Consider the following 19,554-nt stretch of genomic DNA (forward strand, 5'->3'; position numbering starts at 1 on the left):
ATATGGCTTTACAGCAGAGGTGAAAAGATCTTAAAAATTTTCAGAAAGGATTTAAGGGTTATTTTATTGAAGTTCTACTTTGGGGGAAAAAAAAAACAGATTCCATGTTTAAGTGTTGCAGCCTTTGTTTATTCCCAAGTACTAAAATACGGATAGTTCAAGAAAAAGCTTCCCAGGTGAATTGCATTTGGTTAAATCCAGGTCTAAAAGGACCTCTTTTTATAGCTGCTTTTCACCTGTTATAGAGTTTAAGATGGAAGCTGTGCTGCAGACAGATACACACCGCAGAAACAGTCCTGGGAGGTCAGCGTTGGCAGTCAGCTGCTGGTGTGACTGTGGGGCTGGCCAGACTTGCTGGAAAGGGCCGTGTAAGCCAGCCCAAGTCGCCTTGCACAGGAGCAGATGAGGACTGTCCCACACGGCTTCACCAGCAATGCTGGGCGACAGCTCTTGCTCGGAAGAGCAGTGCTGCAGGTGCCTGCCGTGCTGCCCGCCCCAGACAGGGTCTGCAGGTGTCATCTGACAGCGGCGTGGATATAGTTCACTCTCACTTTAATCGTTGTCTGTTCTCACCAAAAGTTTTGCTGGCACGTATGCTGAGCAGGTATAAGAAGTAATGCCACTGATACTGTCGTGGAGGCAAAAGCCTGCGAGAAGATGTAGCATTTTAGGAGAACAGTCCTTTTCTCAGTTTGGGAAGTGGTATAGATTATAATAGTAAAGAACTGTCTTGCTGATGTGAACTGCATCTCCATCCAAGGGGTTTGTTGATGTGGCTCCACTGGCAAAAGCCTTTTTGAGTTGTGCAGTAGAAGCACTCCCGAAGTATTAGGTCGTTTGAGTTCGGAAATGTTTTGTAAATGTTTACGTGAGATATCATTTTGATTTTTGGAATTGCAATTTCAGAGAGTGTTTTTTCCAGTTATTTCAAAATTTCTTGCAAAATGGAAATGCAGATTTCTGTTCATTTGTAATAACGTTTTTTAAATAGAAAGGATTAACTCTCTCTACAGGGCTGGGAAGGTGGGGGAGGTCACACAATCACAAGTCACAGTCGAAGCCAGTTCAGAAAATAATGAGGCAGTCTGTAAAACATAGTTCTGCTTAACTCAGAAGGGGTCTATGTTTATGTTGCTTCACATTTTTTACTGCTGTTGATATGAAATACCTACTGCAAAATCCCCACACTTAAAAATAAAAAAACAGTTTTGTTAAGAACTGTAATATCCATAGTATGAAACCTAACAGTAAAGTGGACAAAATTGTTCTGTTTTTCTTCATTCTTTTGAAGATAAACAACATGAAGTTGAAATCCCCTCTCCAACACAGAAAGAGAAAGAGAAAAAGAAGAGGCCAATGTCCCAGATCAGTGGAGTCAAAAAACTGATGCACAGCTCCAGTTTAACTAATTCCAGTATTCCCAGATTTGGAGTCAAAACAGACCAAGAAGATGTTCTTGCCAAGGTAAAGAATATTTAAATTCTTGAACTTAAACCATTGAGCCAAGATAAAAGATTGTCAGATGGACTCAAGAGTATTATTCCATCTTCTGTTTATAACCGTTGATTTCAGGCTGTAATGCCAAAGGCTGATCTCATTAAAATAATATGAAACTGGTGCAGTGGAAAAATAACATAAATGAAGTCAGAATCAGGCCATGAGGGTTAATTCAGCACTAACAGGATTCCAATAAGAATATTTGCTGTCTGGGCATGGAATGCAAATTCGTATTTGTGTATGCATTAATAAAGCTGCTTATTAATAAATAAAATCTGAAGAATGAAGACTCATATATTGTCAGAAGGATGGAAATATATAGTAGCCATATTATTTTGAAAATACGCAACTGTCTGTGGCATTAGAGCTATCCCTGCAGGTCCTGTCTTCAGCTTTATCATTTTATGTACATCAGTTGCATTTTCATTTTTAGTGAAATTTCCCCTGATTATTGCATCAGCAGTTAACTATTTGACAATAACATGAAACTGGTATAAAGTGATTCTTCATTCAGTTTTAGGCTTTTGCGTTTTGAGATACATCTGCCCTTGTGTTTTCAGGAATCTCCCCCTTTGTTTGAACATTCTGCTTCTAAGAGCAGGTGAGACAGCAGGAGAAGCACAGCGTCTCTGGAGGTTTCCTCCTAGCTGAGCTGTGCTGTTACTGGGCAGGTAGATAGCAAAGTGTGTCAGTTCAACTCATTCAAGATACTGCAGCATTTTTCCCCCTGGAGCAATCTGCCTAAAAGAGGGACTCTTCCCTGCCTAGTGAGTTAAATTCTGGCAAGTTGATAGCTGCAAATTCAAATGTTACAAGGTTAGTAGCAGCAGCATTCACCCTTTCAGAGAGTTTAGCATATTATCTTCACAGTAGCTAAACCAAACTGCAAGCTTTGAATCTTCATGAGTCTGCCGTTTGTAGCTGTTTCAATCAGAAACCATTGGACTATGTGTATTAGATTTCAAAGTGTCTGTTGCTGGATTCTCTTCTAGGAACTAGAAGATGTAAACAAATGGGGCCTTCAGGTTTTCAGAGTAGCAGAATTATCTGGAAACAGACCTTTGACAGTCATCATGCACACCATTTTTCAGGCAAGTAGGCGCAGCTATCCTGCTTTTTGCTTGTTTTGGAGATCATTCTGTGCTTTATAATCTTAAATGTTTCTCTTTGCTTTTCCAGGAACGGGATTTGTTAAAAACTTTTAAAATTCCAGTAGACACTTTAATAACTTACTTGATGACCCTAGAAGATCATTACCATGCAGATGTGGCATATCACAATAACATACATGCTGCAGATGTTGTTCAGTCAACCCATGTCCTGCTATCAACCCCAGCATTGGAGGTAAATTACACAGAAATGGGAAAGAGGCAGGCATGAGAGAAAGGGAAATACCAAGACACTTCTAAACTGAATGTTAAAGATCTTAGTGTCTGCAGGTCTTTTTAACAGAGATCTTGACGTTTCTTTCATGAATTGTTCTCTTTTAAAGATACTTTGTGAGGATCAAAGTATATTTACATGTAACTATTGTGGAGGAAATATCATGCCATTTTTTTTAAGCATGGTTTTACACTTTGAGATTTCTGCTGTCATAACCTTTTCATTGTAACACAATGCGTAACTTGTTTCCACCATCTCATTATTAACTACATCCTGTTCTGTCATTATTTCATGTGTGGAACTATCACTAACTACAGTTAGTGGAAATACTTAGGAAAGATAAAATGGAATTCCCCTCAGTAGGGCTGTTTGTTTTTTGTTTTTTCCCTTGTGCATATTCATTCTGATCCTGAAAGGCTACTTTTGTGGGTTTTTTTCTCAGGTAGATTTGACCATGTACTAAATTATTGTTGGCCAATTTAATTTTTGTCATAGATATTTCAAAATTATTTGAAAAAGTTAACGTTTCTTATGTGAAGAATTGCTGAAAGTGAATCCCTGAAGTGAAAGAAAGACAGATAGAAATTTATTTCCCTTCTTTAAACACGATTCAATCCTTATTATAGCAAACATTGACATATCCCAGTAAAGTGGGGGAAAAAGACAGATAAAGCAAATAGGTGAAATTTCAGTAGCTCAGAAGGATTTGCCCCCATTTTCAAGGAAGGCTGCATCTTGACTCTTTTTTTCATAATGACCAATCTTTCATATTACTGAATGTTTCTGCCTTACCTTCTTATTAAAGTGAACATTATAAGCAGCTCCTAAGACTGTCGGCATGTCCCGATCCTCAAAGACTCAAGAATTCTCTTGGGAAAGATTGTCTGTATCTCAAAAAGGAAGATTAGGTCTGGATAAATCACCACTGGCTTCACCAAACAGCTGAACTGATTGCCCATAGCATTATTTGTTTTTTTGCAAAAACTGCAGTTTCAGCTGTTTTTATGGCTTTGTTCTTAGCAGTGTTTTAGCCACTAAAATACTAATATCTGCCTGGATGCCATTGCTGACCTATGTACTTACAAGCTGTTTTTGATCAGTTACAAAAGCACTTATGTAACTTGGTTTCTTCTGACAGCAGTGGACTGGACTCAGTGTCACATCAGGTCCCTTCCAGTCCTCTATTCCTGTCTTCTTAATGATCTCATACAGAAGAAAAATCAGTAGATTTTAAGTTGCATACCTTGTAGTGTGTCACCATTTTCTTCAATGTCATTTAGGAGATGTACTCCTTTCAAATACCGTACTATATGTTTATTGTGCAGTGTAGCCATGTCTGATATAACATAATACCATGATATGTAAGAATCAGGCTGAACTTTTTAACTTTAATTTGTGCTCTAGTTCAGAGACCTAAATCTGTACTTAATGATCTAGTAGAAGTGATTGTATTTGCAGACTGAAGCTGAAAAACCTTCAGCTGCTACTGAATTTAGTGATGCTGTTAGTGTTCAGCAGTTCTGAGGTAAGGATAGTTCTACTTTGATGGCTAAGCCTGAAATGTTTACCAAATGTCTATGTAATGGACAATTTTACAGAAGGTTATTATCACCTATATATAGAAATCTCTTCTTAAAATCCCAATATACTTCAAATGTGTTTTGCTTGCTCAGCTCTAGTTTCAAAGTGCAGTCCTTTTATTGAAAATACTTTTCCATTGATTAGGTATTGTCATTTCTGTTTCATGGTTTTCTAGGCAGTGTTCACTGATTTGGAGATTCTTGCAGCAATTTTTGCCAGTGCAATACATGATGTAGATCATCCTGGGGTTTCAAACCAGTTTCTTATCAACACAAGTAAGTGTGGCGTTCTGTGGTTTTCTCATAGATTTGCTGCAAGATCTGCACGTTGCAAATGAAAATATTCAGCTCATTCCTTGTCTGCTCTTATTTGTACTTTTTCTCAGTAAATAGATAGGTGTTTATATTATTTTGCACTATTTGTAACCTTAGAAATAATCTATACAGTACCCTCTAGCAAGAATTACTATGGGTTGAACTCACTATAATACAGGCACTGCTTATTGCATGCGATCTCTTTCCTGGAAGCTTGTAAGGCTTACATTAAACAAATAAATAAAGCTAATTAAATAAAGCTGTAGGAGAAAAATGAAGGAAGATTACATAAAATATTGAAAAAGAAGGATAGCAATTAATATGTTTATACTGGAAGCATAGTAGAAAACAGGTTACTTTTTAGAAAACAGATGACCAGGCCCATCTCTCTCTCTCCATGGCTGCTATAGTTGTTTTCTGACCTCTGCATACTAATTCAGTCTCTTGGACTGACTTTTCTCTGCCTATCTCTGCAGGCTATGGCAAACCTCTTCTCTCTTTTGTGTGTCTCTTGCTCCATATATGGATAAGAAAGCCCTGATGAAATAAGTGCCTAATGCCAACTCTCAAATTTGAAACTCAGTGTACTTGTTCTCCATTCCTCAAGGCTGTTCTCTGCACCGTTGCACTTCCTCCCCTTTAATTTTCTACTAGAAGAAAAGCCACGTTAGCTTCACTGAACCTGATCATGACACATTTACTGAATGGCTTGTTGCCCCAGTGTAACCTGCTTTGATATCAGTGGTGTATGTTACTATTTTAAGTGGGTAGCGTGCTGTAGGTCAGTGCAAGTTCTGTCATACATTATTATTTTTTGCTATCTTGACTTCTCCTTTTATAATAACTGGCCCAGAAGTAGAAATAATATTAAGAATCCAAGCACATAAGAAGAGAAAGCTATGGAAATGGAAAAATATCTAGGCTTTCAGGTTTGACCCATCTGGTTACAGAGTTATAGACACTGTGATTTCTTCACTTGGTTGAATCTACTGCACTGCTGCTAAAATAGCATGACCCAAAATGAGCAGTGTAGTTTGAAGGGAGCTCCTGTTCTGACTCACTGCTGCTGCACGTTCAAAAAAGACCTCCAGTCTTGCCTGCATCTAATTTTATGTGCTTTAATGGCCTGAGGGCTACCCTGTAGTGAAATTAAATTTGATGACTCATCTGGAAGGAGGAAGATTTGGATTGTCTCTAGATTTTAGGTGCTGTATTGATAGAGAGTACAGTTCTGCAGCAGGAACAGAGCAAATCAAGCTTTGTGCACAAAGCAGTGCATAATATCTGGATTCCTAAGAGTGGGCAGATAAAAACACAGGCTTTTTGTTTGTTTGGTCAGAAATTGAATAGCAGAATATATTGGTGCCTTTGAAGTGCTATGAGGAAACCATGAAGTTGCTTAAGTGTAAGCAGGGTGACTGGCTAGCTGAAGGGACCAGCAGTGATACTTAAAGCTTTTACTTTTAGGAAGGCAGTTCAAATTCAGCGAAGGAAGGCAAGGAGTCCATGTGAATGACAAACATCACTAATCGGTATTATTGTTGCCAAGCTAAAAAGAGGTAAAGGGATTTTATCCCTTTTGAGTTGTTACCTGCGCACAAAGAAGAAACTGAGAGGACAGAGATTGAGATAAAGACCATTGAATTTAAATTTATTTAGGTGTCTAATGCCCATCAATTTCAATGAGAGTTTAAAATTCTGTGCACACATGGCTTTTACAAAAGTCATGCAGGAACTCTCTCAAGCCCCAGATTTTCCTAGCCTCTGGAACATCATTTGCTTCCATCTAGTTCTGTGCTTTCCATTGATGCCTACAATGTATTAACTTTTCACTAAGAAGTATAAGAATACATTTAAAAAAAAAGCATAGTTGACTTACAGTTTCTCAAAGCATTTACATATTTGCCATATTTCAGCTTATTCTTTATAATTTTCACATGTGATATTTCCGAAAATTATTTCCTTATTTCAGGATTTAAAGTCTATTTACACAGTTGTCTAAAAAATCAGATCCCTCTTAAATATTATTAAAGAATAAACAAATATGGATTGTGTTAGTATCAGACGAGATGCTTATTTGATTATTGTAAGTCTGTCCTTCCTGAGAAATACTCTTGAGGCTTGTAAAATGTTGTGGAGACTGTCAAGGAGAAGCTTTCTTCTATTTCCACCTCCATTCAAAACTGAGCACAAAAAATAACAAGTAGGCAAGCTTTATAAATATTCCGTGGAAGATGAAGAAGACATTGACAAATTCACATTCTTTTTCCTTTTTGCTATTATGGCTTTGCTGCTGTCAGGATAAGGAAAGCAGAGGAAGGATTTCCTGATTCACAAGATTGACGTGTTCAGGACAGGAGAGGGAGACAGCAGGAGAATGCATAATGAGACTCATGAAATCTGAAGAGGAGAGCTTTTATTGGCACCCCATTGAGCCAGAGGGATTTTAAAACAAAGCTGCTGTGAAAGAAGATAATGAGGACAAACAGTAGAATAGACTTATGTATGGCTAGATTTAGGATAGAAGAACTGTGGTAAATAGAAATTAATGTCAATACATGACAAGTGTGATTGCATATAAAGTATTCTTTAATGACAGATTCATTTGCAAACCTTGTCTTAAAACACACACAACCTGATTATGTGAATGCAATCCAGATGTGTACCTGTGCAGAATCTAAATATATGCAGAAAACAGTCTTAACTGCATTTGTTTTCAAAGCTGGCTGTTCAGTGTGCCTAAGCAGACAAATGCAGACCTTGCACGTGCCTTAGTATGGGCATTGCTAAGAAGGTATGTGAACTCCACTTACTCCCACAGCCATACAGAATGACCGAGTTAAGCATGCTTTTGCGAGAGAAGGCAGCATTATGGCATCAGTACTTGATTGCATTCAAGTGTGAGACAAAAGGCAAGGCCACTGCTGACATTCTCAAGCCACATGACTTTCCACATTAAAAAGATCAGAAGTGTAACTTTTACTGTCCTATCAGCCTCCTCTCAAAACATCCTGTTGTTATAGACTAATGACCCCCTAGGGCCTAATTTGCTGGTCTTCTGAGTGCCTGAGATCATTGCAAGAGTGCGGTGTTTGAAAACCAAGATGCGCGCTGTCTGCCTGACCTGCAACAAAGCCTGAGTAGTGGATAGGTACAACTTAACTTAAACAATTGAATTTTAATAGTTGTGGTGGGAGGGAAGGAGGAGAAGAGAAAACAGTAGAATGTGTTTTAGTGTATGTGTGTTTTTGCATAATGTTTTCTATGTGACCTCGTTTACATATGAAAATGAGTTCTGAAAATATCTTCCTTCTGCTGTTTTCTCACTTGCCACTTCAGGCCTGTGTACACACAGTGCGAAGCTTGCTTTTTATTTTCCTCAAAATACTTTGCCTCGATTTGTTAAGATGTTCAGTCATTAATTTCATAATTTGTGATGTGATGTGAACTACAGGAATTCTGTTTCTAAAAGTTCATCTTTAAATCTGTTATGAATGTAATAAATCAAAAAATCATAAGGGATTTAGTGGAAGTATAGGCTTTGGTAACGTTCTGCCTTGTGACTGTTATTGCAGATTCTGAACTCGCCTTGATGTACAATGACTCATCAGTGCTGGAGAATCACCACTTAGCTGTGGGCTTCAAGCTGCTGCAGGAAGAGAATTGTGACATTTTCCAGAATTTGACCAAAAAACAGAGGCAATCATTGAGGAAAATGGTCATTGACATTGTAAGTTCCGCTTCGGAGTCCCACTTTCATCGCGCTATCAAATTGAATAATAAAGCACAGTAAAGTTTTATGGTAAATTAGACATGTAAGCAATGAATTAGAAGTTTTAAGTTTTATTATGTATTGTCCAAACGTGAATAGCAGGTTCTTTTTAATTTAAATACCAGGTATACATTTTTGAAAGGTATACAATCTTGCTTCAGGCTGTTTTGATACTAAAATGTCTATGTCTGCCTTTGCACCATCACAGTTAAAAATTGGCTACTGAGTTGTTGATGAACTCAGGCTGATCAAGTCTTTATGAATGGCGCCCCAATTATTTTCTCATATTTTTAAAATAAAAACTTATCATTTGGGCACTACTGACATACTCAGACTTTAATAGTATATTCAGATATACGGATTATGTTTTCTCCCAGAACTATTTCTTTTTGTGTTTAAAGATTTTTAATAAATCAGTAAAATAATTTACTTAATATTCATTTGTTTGTTTGTTTCTTTCTTTCAAGGTACTTGCAACAGACATGTCTAAGCATATGAATCTATTGGCTGATTTAAAAACTATGGTTGAAACCAAAAAAGTGACAAGTTCTGGTGTCCTACTTCTTGATAATTATTCAGACAGGATTCAGGTAAGAAAATTCATCTGAAAATGGTCACTTGCATGAACTTACGTCAGTAATGACATTTGCCTGCCTGTTCTCCAGCATGGGTTAGATCAGCTGTCCATTCATGCTTCATGACTCTTTCTCTTCTGTCTTCTTCGTATGTGTTTCTCACATATGCCATATTCTGTTAGGTACTGAGTGACTCTTTGAGAGAGTGATGAGGTGGTAAAGCACTTTTTCTGGATTGAATTTGGCTTTGGCCTACACTTCAAACTATCTGCCTGATTGGTCTTTCACTCAAACATTTTCTAACTCTTATGTAGGCAGAAGCTGCATAAATGAGATAATTCGTGTCTATTAATGCAAGTGTGAAAACCACCCACACACATAAGTTTTTGCTGTTTAGAGTAAATCTTACACTACATGTATTTTCAAGATTCTGTTTCACAGCTATTAAATGTGTAAATGGAAAAGGAGCTGCTTTTTTCTAGTGTAATAACACAGCAGGTGCTCAATAGATGATATGTTTTCATCGATTTTAGGTCCTTCAGAATATGGTGCACTGTGCAGATCTAAGCAATCCAACCAAGCCACTCCATCTCTATCGCCAGTGGACAGACAGAATAATGGAGGAATTCTTCCGACAAGGAGATAGAGAAAGAGAAAGAGGAATGGAGATAAGTCCCATGTGTGATAAGCACAATGCATCAGTAGAAAAATCACAGGTAATTGATTTGAATAGCTGTCAAATAACATACTATGACATTTTAATAGAAAATGATGGCTCATAGCCATTCTTTTTATTTTGATGAATTTCTGAATGTAGATTTCGCCTTTTTTTTCCCCCTAATTAATTCAGCGTCTGAGTAGAGGGTGTGGGGAGTTTTCTTACTGTGAAAACATAGGGCATAACTGTTTTTGCTGAAGGGATTCCATCACTGTAGCTATCTGCAATGAAGCATATGTTTCAGAAAAGGATATTGTATATCTGCTCATTAGGATTTCCTTCAAAAGCAGAATTAAATATAAAATAGCTGTTTGGCTCAGTAGATGCAGTTGGAGTTGTTTGGAATGAACAGTTCATTTGAAGACAAATCCTTTCCAAGTCCTTATCCAGTATCCTGAATCAGACTTTTGAAATGCTAAAAGAACCAGTTTTCTACATAGAACAGGAACATTCAGGCACCTTCAGGATAGTCTCTCTAGTGTCTCTTATTGTTCTCAGACATTGTGCTCTCTTCCTTTTTGACAGCATGATTATCAGAAGTGTCTGTCTGTATAGAAAAAGCATTTGTACAGAAAAAAAAATGTGACTTTTATGCATAGTTGTTTATTTCTTTATGAATAAGATCTCATCCTAATTTTGCATTATTTGAAACAGGTGGGGTTTATAGACTACATTGTTCATCCTCTGTGGGAGACATGGGCGGATCTTGTTCACCCGGATGCCCAGGATATCTTAGATACACTGGAGGACAATCGAGAATGGTACCAGAGCACAATCCCTCAAAGTCCCTCTCCTGCACCTGATGACCAGGAAGAGGGTAGGCAGGGCCAAGCTGAAAAATTCCAGTTTGAACTAACCCTGGAGGAAGATGGTGAGTCAGACACCGAAAAGGACAGTGGAAGTCAAGTAGAAGAAGACACCAGCTGCAGTGACTCCAAGACTCTTTGCACCCAGGATTCAGAATCCACTGAAATTCCTCTTGATGAGCAAGTAGGGGAAGAAGTGGAAGAGGAGGAGAACCAGACAGAACCCTGTGTAGTAGAAGACCATTCTCCTGACACGTAACGATGAAGATGCAGTCTGTTTCTCTCTTGCCCTCTCCCATTCTCTTCCTCTTTCTCTGTCATTTTTTTTAATTAGAAAAAGTTTCCAAAGTGTATGTCACATGCTACAACCATGATCACAACTCACTGTCATCTGCCAGGACGTTTGTCGATCAAAACTGACCTTGATGACTCAGTTTGGCACTCAGGAATATTGTAACCAGAATTTTCACCTCCATGGCATCAGAAAGCAGGGGGAAGAACATCCATAAACTACATTTTAACAAGCTCTCCATTTGGCAGATTTGATTAAATAGAGCAAATGTTTTCAGAGGAGTACCACCTGCCAACCGAAGGCTGGTATGCTTTGATAGCTTTTGATTTCATTTTATTTCACAAGGAAAGCATTGAAAAATGTTCATCATCAGAGGAAACAGAAAATAAACTGAAGTTCCTACTGGAAAACAAATGCACATAAGTGATGGGACACAACATGAATCTGTTACCAATAGGAAGATGAGCTGTGGAAATTGCATAATTTTCTAATTTCAAGTCTTCCTGATATATGACTGAAAAAAGTGTGACCCAGTGGGTTGCACTAACCTCTGCATTTTGTATAATATGTAAAAGAGATCTTTTGTAGAGCTTACTTTTATTATTAAATGTACTGAGGTATTATATTTAAAGAAAAACACTTTCAGACTTCATCTGCCACTGGTTATTTTTTTTTCCAAAGAGTAACTTGCAAGTTTTCAGTACAAATCTGTGCTACACTGGATAATACTTCTGGTTTTTTTTCTTTCCTTCATTTTTGCACCTTAGAATTTCATGGCAATATTGAGCTGTAAAAGTCTATCACTTTATATATTAGTGACTTCCATGAATATCCTTTATGTTACATAAAACTCTTTCAGTATGATGGCATCTGTTCTTTAGTTTTTATTACAATTTTCCCAGACGTACTAGAGGAACTTAGCTGTGCTCTTCTCCTCGTAGTGGTCTGATCCTGTCAATTCTGTCTTACTTCCAAAACTAAGCTTTACACATGGGGTCCTGTTGAAACCAGCTGGACCATTAAGATTAGGATTTGCAGGACTAAAGCCAGTAAAAAAGGTGATGAATTGTCTTTTTTTAAAATATAAAACAGTTCTTCTGTTGTATTAATAAAATTAGTCCCTCTCAAACATCATTTTCAGGATATTTATGCCAGGGAGCTATAGATTTCTCTGTCAGAATGACTAATACAATGTATGGAATACTTGTTTTGACAAAAAAGCATCAGTGTAGTATTTCCGGTTTTGTCTCCCTTACTAACTTTTTATCTGTGTCAAGTGTCTAGTTAAACCATTTGCTAATCTGAGACATAATAATGATTAGCATTTTTTTATGGTTTTGTTGGCTGAAGAGCCACATCAGTCTTTTCTATGTTTTCTTTTTTATGTTTTCTTATTTGTATATTTTCTTTTCCTTATGTTTTTAAGTAAATGGGCAATGCTTCATGAGTGTTGTAGTTTACTCCACATTGCTTCAATCCCAGATGTTTTCATCCTTTATCCAACTTGTGCTGAGGGAATCTTACTTTTAAGTTTGATTAGTACTGAAAGTTTTTGTAATTCGGAAAGTTAAAGGGAGTTAAGGGGTCATATTTGTCATTTTGCAGTCCTGGTGACATGTCACATGAAATGAGAAGGAATTTTATCTCCTCCGTTTGACCCTTCATTAAAATTGTAGTTTTGAGTGTAGAGAAATAGTTGCCTAGAGAAGTTAACAGACTCCCACTTTGTAACGTTCTGGTAAAATGGCAAGTTCAAGGTGATCTCTTAACAAAACAAAACAGAAACAACCATTATTTTCCCTGTTTGTATTTTTTTTTTTTTTATTTTGGTAAATTTGTGGATATGAATAGGTGTCTGTTTTAGTGTCTGAGATCTAGAATGAGAACCTATTTAAAATCTGCTGCCTAATAATTCAGCTTTTAAATGCCTTTTGCATTCTTCTGTATCCAGCTCATAGACTTCTCCACCTTTAGCCCTCACGGGGCCTTAGCACAGAAGATACTGAAGGGGGAAAGAGAATGAAGAGAACTCATCTTTTTTCAGTTTTTGACTTTTTTGTTCATCATTTCTCCCTGAACCTCAACCCATCTAAAAATCCTTTCAGTCCCCAAGAGTGCCTGGAACCTTAATAATGGAAAAGCAATATAAATTCCAAAATAATCAATAGGGACCTGAAAAGGTTTTGTATCTGCACTAATTGAAAGTAAGTAAAGAGAATAATACCATATTGTGAGATATACACCCATACATATGGACAATCAAATAATAGAAAATTATATCATTTCTTAGAGCCAGGGATATAATGCACTGTACAATCTTTTTTTTCCTCTTTTGCCAAAGTGTGTTTTTGCATTGCACACTGCTTTAAAACAGTATAATTTACAAGTGGCTTTATGTGTTCTAAATATTTTTGCCATAAGAAAATGCAGTGAGTTGGGTATTGAGTGGGGAAACAAGAAAATTCACATTGCTTATAACAGTACACTTTAGCTTGCAAGTTACTGTACTCAACAATGCTGTATTTGAATTTTTAAATTGTTTTGTGTCATTGTTTAAAAAAAACTATAATGAAAGAATATAGATAGAACAAATAGCATTCAGAAGTTTAAAAAACTTGAATGGTATGGATTTTACAGAAAGCTTTGACAATTCTTTTAAAATGCATTATTTATTTTATTTGTGCCATGCATTTTTCTCACCAAATGACCTTACCTGTAATACAGTCTTGTTTGTCTCTGTTTACAACCATGTATTTATTGTAATGTACATACTGTAATGTTAATTGTAAATTATCAGTTCTTATTATAACATCATCCTTGTCAGGGTGGTGTTGCTATATTTGGAAACTCTTGGTGAGAGAATGATTATTGTGTATACATATTCCTTGTACATTTTTTCTCCTGTAATATATTCTGTGTCACCTTAGAGCTTGTTTATGGAAGATTCAAGATAAGTATAAAATACATAAAGATATATCAATAAAAAAGCTGCAGGTCTTTGGTCCCAGGGCTGTGCCTTAACTTTAAACAATATTTTCTTCTGTTTTGCTGCATTGGAAAGTAAGGTAGCTGTGGGGCTAGGGCTGGGCATTCCTACCATATTTTTAGTTGCTAACCGATGGGGTTACTAGTACAAGCTAGTATATATATTGCAATGAGCTTTCATCTGTGACCCCACTGGAAGTTCCAGCTTTTCCAGACTTCTGGCTATATAATTGTATTGCCTTTCTGATTATCTTTTTTACAGACTATCATCAGGGATTATTGCAGCCATTACTTGCTACTAAAAAAAGATGATGCTGTGTTTCAGTACTGAGTTTTACTGAAACAGTGTTGGAAACTGTGCTATGTAGACAGCATCTCTAATAAGCATTTGATTCTAATGCATATTGGCAAATGAAATAATTGGAATTAAAAGGGTTTAATTTATACACTCTGTTCTTTCACAATCATCCGTAATATTCCTTCTGTATTTAGTAGCAGCAGTTATCAGTGTATAAGCAGAATCCATGAAGTAGGACAAAAGACAACCTTAATCTTGGAAATGCTTTCCAGCACTAATATTAGTGTTATAAGCAGCCAAAGCTTTTATTCTGTATAGATGTATCTAAGGCTTTGTACAGGTGTGTATAGCATAATGCACTAGGTCTATAGGAGAATGGTAAACCTTTAGATCTTTTAATAACACTAGTATTAGTTTTGCAAGTTGGACGCTGAGCATCTCTTGCAGTTTGAATATCACATTGCTCTCACCACGCTGAGCTCCTGATAGCAGTGAATTTGCCAGTGTGAGGTCAGTACCTCTCCTCCATCCCAGCGATGCCCAGCCCTTGTAGCATGCAACTCCAGTGAAAGGAGAGATTCTTTTTCAAGGAAAAACAGAGCCTCCTTTTTGACACAAACTGTAGATTTTAGCAGCCCTGGCCCAAAGGAATTTGATTGCTTTTGTTTTAAACAGTATAAAAGGGACACTATAACGACAGAAATCCTGAACAATTTTTGTTACTGTTTTAATTTGATTTTTCCTTTGGGTATGTCTTGAGAGTGGCAACTTGTGTGAACATTGCACATGATGATTCTTTCACTGGTTTCTTAGCCTCTCTTACAGCCTATGGGATAGTACTGTACATCAATACCTTCATATGGAATTTTTATATGCAATGGAAATAAAAGCATGGGTTGATTCTGCCTAGTTACTGTACTTGATTTTCTTTTGCAAGGTAAAACTTTTATACTCACAAGCCATAGTTGTGACCTCTTAAGAGAAATTATAATGCCAGAATAGTCAGATTACTATATAAATGACAGCTGTTATCTTGGAGAAGAAATGCCTTAGAGCTCTCAGTCTTAGTGTTAAAGCAGGTACAGCTCTTGAAGTGGCTTGTGTAAACTAACCTCCTGTTGACCAGAGCGTGGAGGGTTGGCTGGTTGCTCAAGTGAAAATACTGTTGGATTGAATACAAAAATTCTATCTCAGTTTTTTCCTTCAGACTTTTAGTCCTTCTTTGGATTTGGAGATTAGTTTGCTAATAAGGACTACCAACCCCTAAGACTCCTTTTTAACCAGACACCAGTGGCAGAAGAGGGTGGTGAGCCTCTGAAGGTGGAGGCTGCTGCCCTGAGTGCCGGGGCAGAGGAACCGGGTGGTGCCTGCTGTTTCTGGCGCTCTCATCCTCATGCTTTCCCAGCAGCCTTAACTGGAAGATGTTTTGCATACACCATAGCCTTTAGCATGAAGGGAAGAAGAAACCTCAAATTCTTGTTAGTGCTATTGAAAGCTTTTCAGTAAGGAGCTTGGGTATCACAGCCGGGCGCACGGTGAGCCTGGCAGGATTGGCCCACCACCGCTTCTTACATCCTCTGGCAGCGCCTTCTCAGTCTCAGTGCTCGTGAATAATAACACCTCAGAGCAGGCAAGTATCAGAGCAATTCCCAACTGGGTCCCCTGTTCACTGCAGCCAGCTGCTGCTTGAGCTGAATGTATTTTTGAGCTAATGACTCCCCTGTTTCCTAGTAAAGCAAATAATAGACTGAATAGGCTGCAGCTTCGCTTGCTCACCCTCTCTGCAGCACTGAAAACAAAAATGACAGCTGCTAGCACACATAGTGTTTACTGGGATGACCAGCCCAGTTGCTCCACCAGCTGTGAATAATTTTGCATAGTTTTTGCAGAAAAAAAAAAGACAAAGTTCAAAGATGATGCAAAAGCCTTTAGCTGGTTTAGTTTAGTGTAGCCTGCAGGGTAAGGAAAATCTCCAGCTTCCTCCTGTCAGAAAAACTGGTTGAGAAATCTGCAAAAGTAATAAAGGGGGAGGATAGGAAGGCCAAGCAACAGAGATCAGCGTGACAAATTGGGAGCAAAACCTGGGCAGGTGGGAATACCCCGCCCTAGTCAGGATCAAGTCGTACCATCAAAGGTGATCCCATGCCTTGGAAATATGAGAACTGAGTTTGATTTTAATTCTCTCCGAGTTTCCCAGATACAAAGCTACATTTTTTTTCCTTCTCACAAAGCAAATATTTTGAGGTCCTTGAAATTATTAAGCTTATAGTGAAGAAAGAAGCACCACAGCTCTTCTTCAAAGCAATTGTGCTCCCTCGCTCCTCCTCTCCCTTGCTCCTCTCCCATAAGCCAGGGTAGCATGTCCCTGACAGCCACATGCACCTGGGAGTAAAGAACGTGGGCACACTGAGCAGGCGAGAGGCCGTCAAGGAGTCACTGATACAGCGTGTGTGAGACGGCGTTGGTGTAATCAGAGCTGCAGAGAAATAGCCCTTACCACACTGTGGCTATAAAAGGGCTAATGAAATGCTTGCGCAGTAGTGAATGGGAGATCTTTTAAACAGACTTTAGTACTGCTGAGGGTGCTACAGTGTGGTGTTCAGGTCTGGTAGCAATATTTGGAGATGTAGTGTGAGAAGAAAGAAAATACAGTAGAAAACGTAAGTTATTAAAAGCCTGTAATCCTGCTGTCTAACATGATTTGAGGAATATGGGGTATTTATCTTATCTAAGAGAAGGTTAAGATATGATTTGAGTTTAACAGGATAGTCCCTCAATTTGTCCTTTTTGTCTAGCAGGCAAAGGCAGGCCCAGGCAGTGGAGCCACATAACTGGAAGCTGATGTGAGACAAATTCAAGTGGAAATACAGAGCAGCAGCTGCAGCTGATTTCATTCATTTTGGGGGCTTGCAGGTACCTTGCTGGTGACCAGGATCTGGGGTGACAAATTGGGAGCAAAACCTGGGCAGGTGGATATACCCCCCAGTCAGGATCAAGTCATACCATCGAATAACCATACCTGTTAGGACAGAGCAATGTCATGTATGTGCTGGGAGCCACACAAACTAGTTTTAGCTCCACAACTGCTACCTTTAAAAGGATTTAAGGGAATGTAGTATAACTTTGTTTCCCCTTTGGCCAGCAATGGGCTGGTTCTTTGCCCAAATGATGGGGGTAGGGGTTGAAGGACACAGAATTGGTAAGGGGTGGAGGGGCTTTTCCTACAGCAATGATTTTTCAAACCATAAAGCAGCAGGGCCATTTATTGCAAAATAGCAAAGCACTTTCTTTTCAGGCAAAAGGCTCTAGCGTTCTCCCCTCCCTGGTTCGAGCTGAGATTCTGGCTTAACATTCTCCATTTCCTGCTGCTTCCACATGTGCTTGCAGGAGGGAAAGGCCACTGCTGGATTTAGTGGCACAGGAGGTCATGTGGCAAAACATTTCTTAATGCCACTCTGTTTACTTCTTCCCTAAGAGAGGGCGGCTGAGCGGCGTGGCACGAGGCCGGGAAATCAGCCCGCAGAGCTGTCTGATCACTGCAGCGTGCTCTCCCGCTGCAGCAGCTCGGTGTCCCCCTGCGTTAGTGTCACAGCGTTAGCCCTGTTTTCCCCAGCAGACCTGGAGGCGCGTGCTGCAATTGCACGTGGGCCTCTCTGGATTTTTTAGGGAATGCAGCCTGGGTCAGCCTGGCTGCCGGCGAGCGTGCCTGAAAAGGCCGAGCATGGGAGCTGAAGGACTCAGCGCTGCGCCTTTGCGGCACTGTGCCAGCCGGGCCACTGGCAGCCCCAGCTGTGGCACAGCTAGTGCTGGCTGGTGGGAAACGTGCTAAAGGCCTGGGATGCTGCCAGCAGTCACAGCGCCTAGGAGAGCACCCAGCTCTAGGGACCAGGAGACCCGGTCCCTGCTGCACCGGCCCTGGCGGCAGCCCACCTGCTCGTGTCCGGCCACTGACGTCCTCGGGGTCCCCAGGCAGCAATGGGCATCCCGAGGTGGGGATCTGCAGCTGCATTTTCTGTCCTGTCGTTTCTCTTTCTTGCTCTAAATATGGTTTGGGTTTCCTATTTCTCTCATCTTTAGGTAATGGAGTTTGTCAGGGTTGGTTTGCTGTGTTGGTCAACATGAATGTGTCCAGCACAGGGGAGACGGTACCTTTCAGTATTGAAAGTAATGCTTGCAGTCAGTGAGGGTAGCCTTCTGCTCTGCTGTGCTTCTGGTATGACTGAAGCTCTGAACACATATGTGTGTACATTTTCATTTGTGTCTTTCACTTTTCCATATCAAATACCTTTGCATTTAGGAGGCCTCATCAGCTACTGGAGCTTGCATTTCAAATAACACTATTCCTCCCCATCCCTCAAGGATGTAGTTAAATCTCTCATTCATGAGCTGCGAAGCCTCCTGTGCTCAGTGCTTAGGAATTCCTGACAATCAATAACTTGACGACAGTCCGGCCCCTTCTTTGAATTTCTTGCTCTCCAGATGACGCAGCGGTGGCATCACTCCGGGGGGAATATTGCGCTGTTGGCACTGTAGGGCAGTCTCCTTGGCAAGCGGGAGAGGAAAACTTTGCAGTTTGTCCGGAAATGTGTCAGGACATTGTGCCGGGATACATTACGCATTGTGTGACATTGTCCCGCGTAGCACATTCTGAAGAGTCGCGTTATGATTGTGAAATGAATACTGGTAATGGAAAAGCATATCTCCCTGCGTAGCAGGGCTTGCAGAGCCTGTTTTCTCGTGCCCCTTCCCTCCCCCCCCCAGCGCCCAGGATCTGACATTTTGTCTGAAGTTGCCAGCTGAGCCTGCCCCTCAATGAGGAGACAAATTTGAGTGTGTTTTTTCTCCCAATATTTTTAGGAATTTAGGCTCTTTAATGTGGTAAAACTTGTTCAACGGCTTCAAGAGCTAAAGGATAGGCATGTAGCCAGATAGCATTAGTACATCAGCTGTGTTTCCCTGGCGGGGGGCTGCAGAGAGGGGACTCTGCCTACAGTTAACAACTGTCTCCAGGCCAGTACTGAAAGAGCAGTGCTACAGAGGCAGGCATTCTCTCCCGGGCAAGCATTGCCCTTCAAAGCACTGTGCTGGCTCCCAGTGCTGCCCAGATATGAAACAGGTTGAAAAAAATTCCCTAGTGAGTGCTTTCTTCAAAGGCCCAGAAGTCAGCTCTGCTATGGCAAGGTTAAGGAAGGCGAGAGGTAATGGCACATGGCCTTGTCCCACCTGAGGTGTGTGTGTGCATGGTGGTGTGTGTTGTTGGGTTTTTTTGTTTTTTGGGTTTTTTTTTGCTAGTGTGACTGTTCAGGAAGAGACCATCCCTTTAACAACTCTAA

General features: G+C 39.6%; 1 protein-coding gene across 5 annotated transcripts in view; it reads left to right on the forward strand.

The window, feature by feature from the left end:
- Positions 1-15,130, forward strand: part of LOC135325140 (3',5'-cyclic-AMP phosphodiesterase 4D) — a 604,546-nt gene extending 589,416 nt beyond the window's left edge. For all 5 annotated transcript variants that reach the window (XM_064502789.1, XM_064502790.1, XM_064502791.1 and 2 more), the window contains 8 exons: positions 1,292-1,464; positions 2,490-2,588; positions 2,677-2,841; positions 4,637-4,736; positions 8,351-8,505; positions 9,015-9,137; positions 9,656-9,838; positions 10,495-15,130. In XM_064502789.1, the coding sequence (XP_064358859.1) occupies positions 1,292-1,464; positions 2,490-2,588; positions 2,677-2,841; positions 4,637-4,736; positions 8,351-8,505; positions 9,015-9,137; positions 9,656-9,838; positions 10,495-10,905 (1,409 nt within the window). In that variant the 3' untranslated portion in view covers positions 10,906-15,130. The remainder of the gene's footprint in view (positions 1-1,291; positions 1,465-2,489; positions 2,589-2,676; positions 2,842-4,636; positions 4,737-8,350; positions 8,506-9,014; positions 9,138-9,655; positions 9,839-10,494) is intronic.
- The last annotated feature ends 4,424 nt before the right edge of the window (positions 15,131-19,554 follow it).

The sequence above is a fragment of the Dromaius novaehollandiae genome, chromosome Z, assembly GCF_036370855.1.
Source record: "Dromaius novaehollandiae isolate bDroNov1 chromosome Z, bDroNov1.hap1, whole genome shotgun sequence".
In the NCBI taxonomy this organism is placed as follows: Eukaryota; Metazoa; Chordata; class Aves; order Casuariiformes; family Dromaiidae; genus Dromaius; species Dromaius novaehollandiae.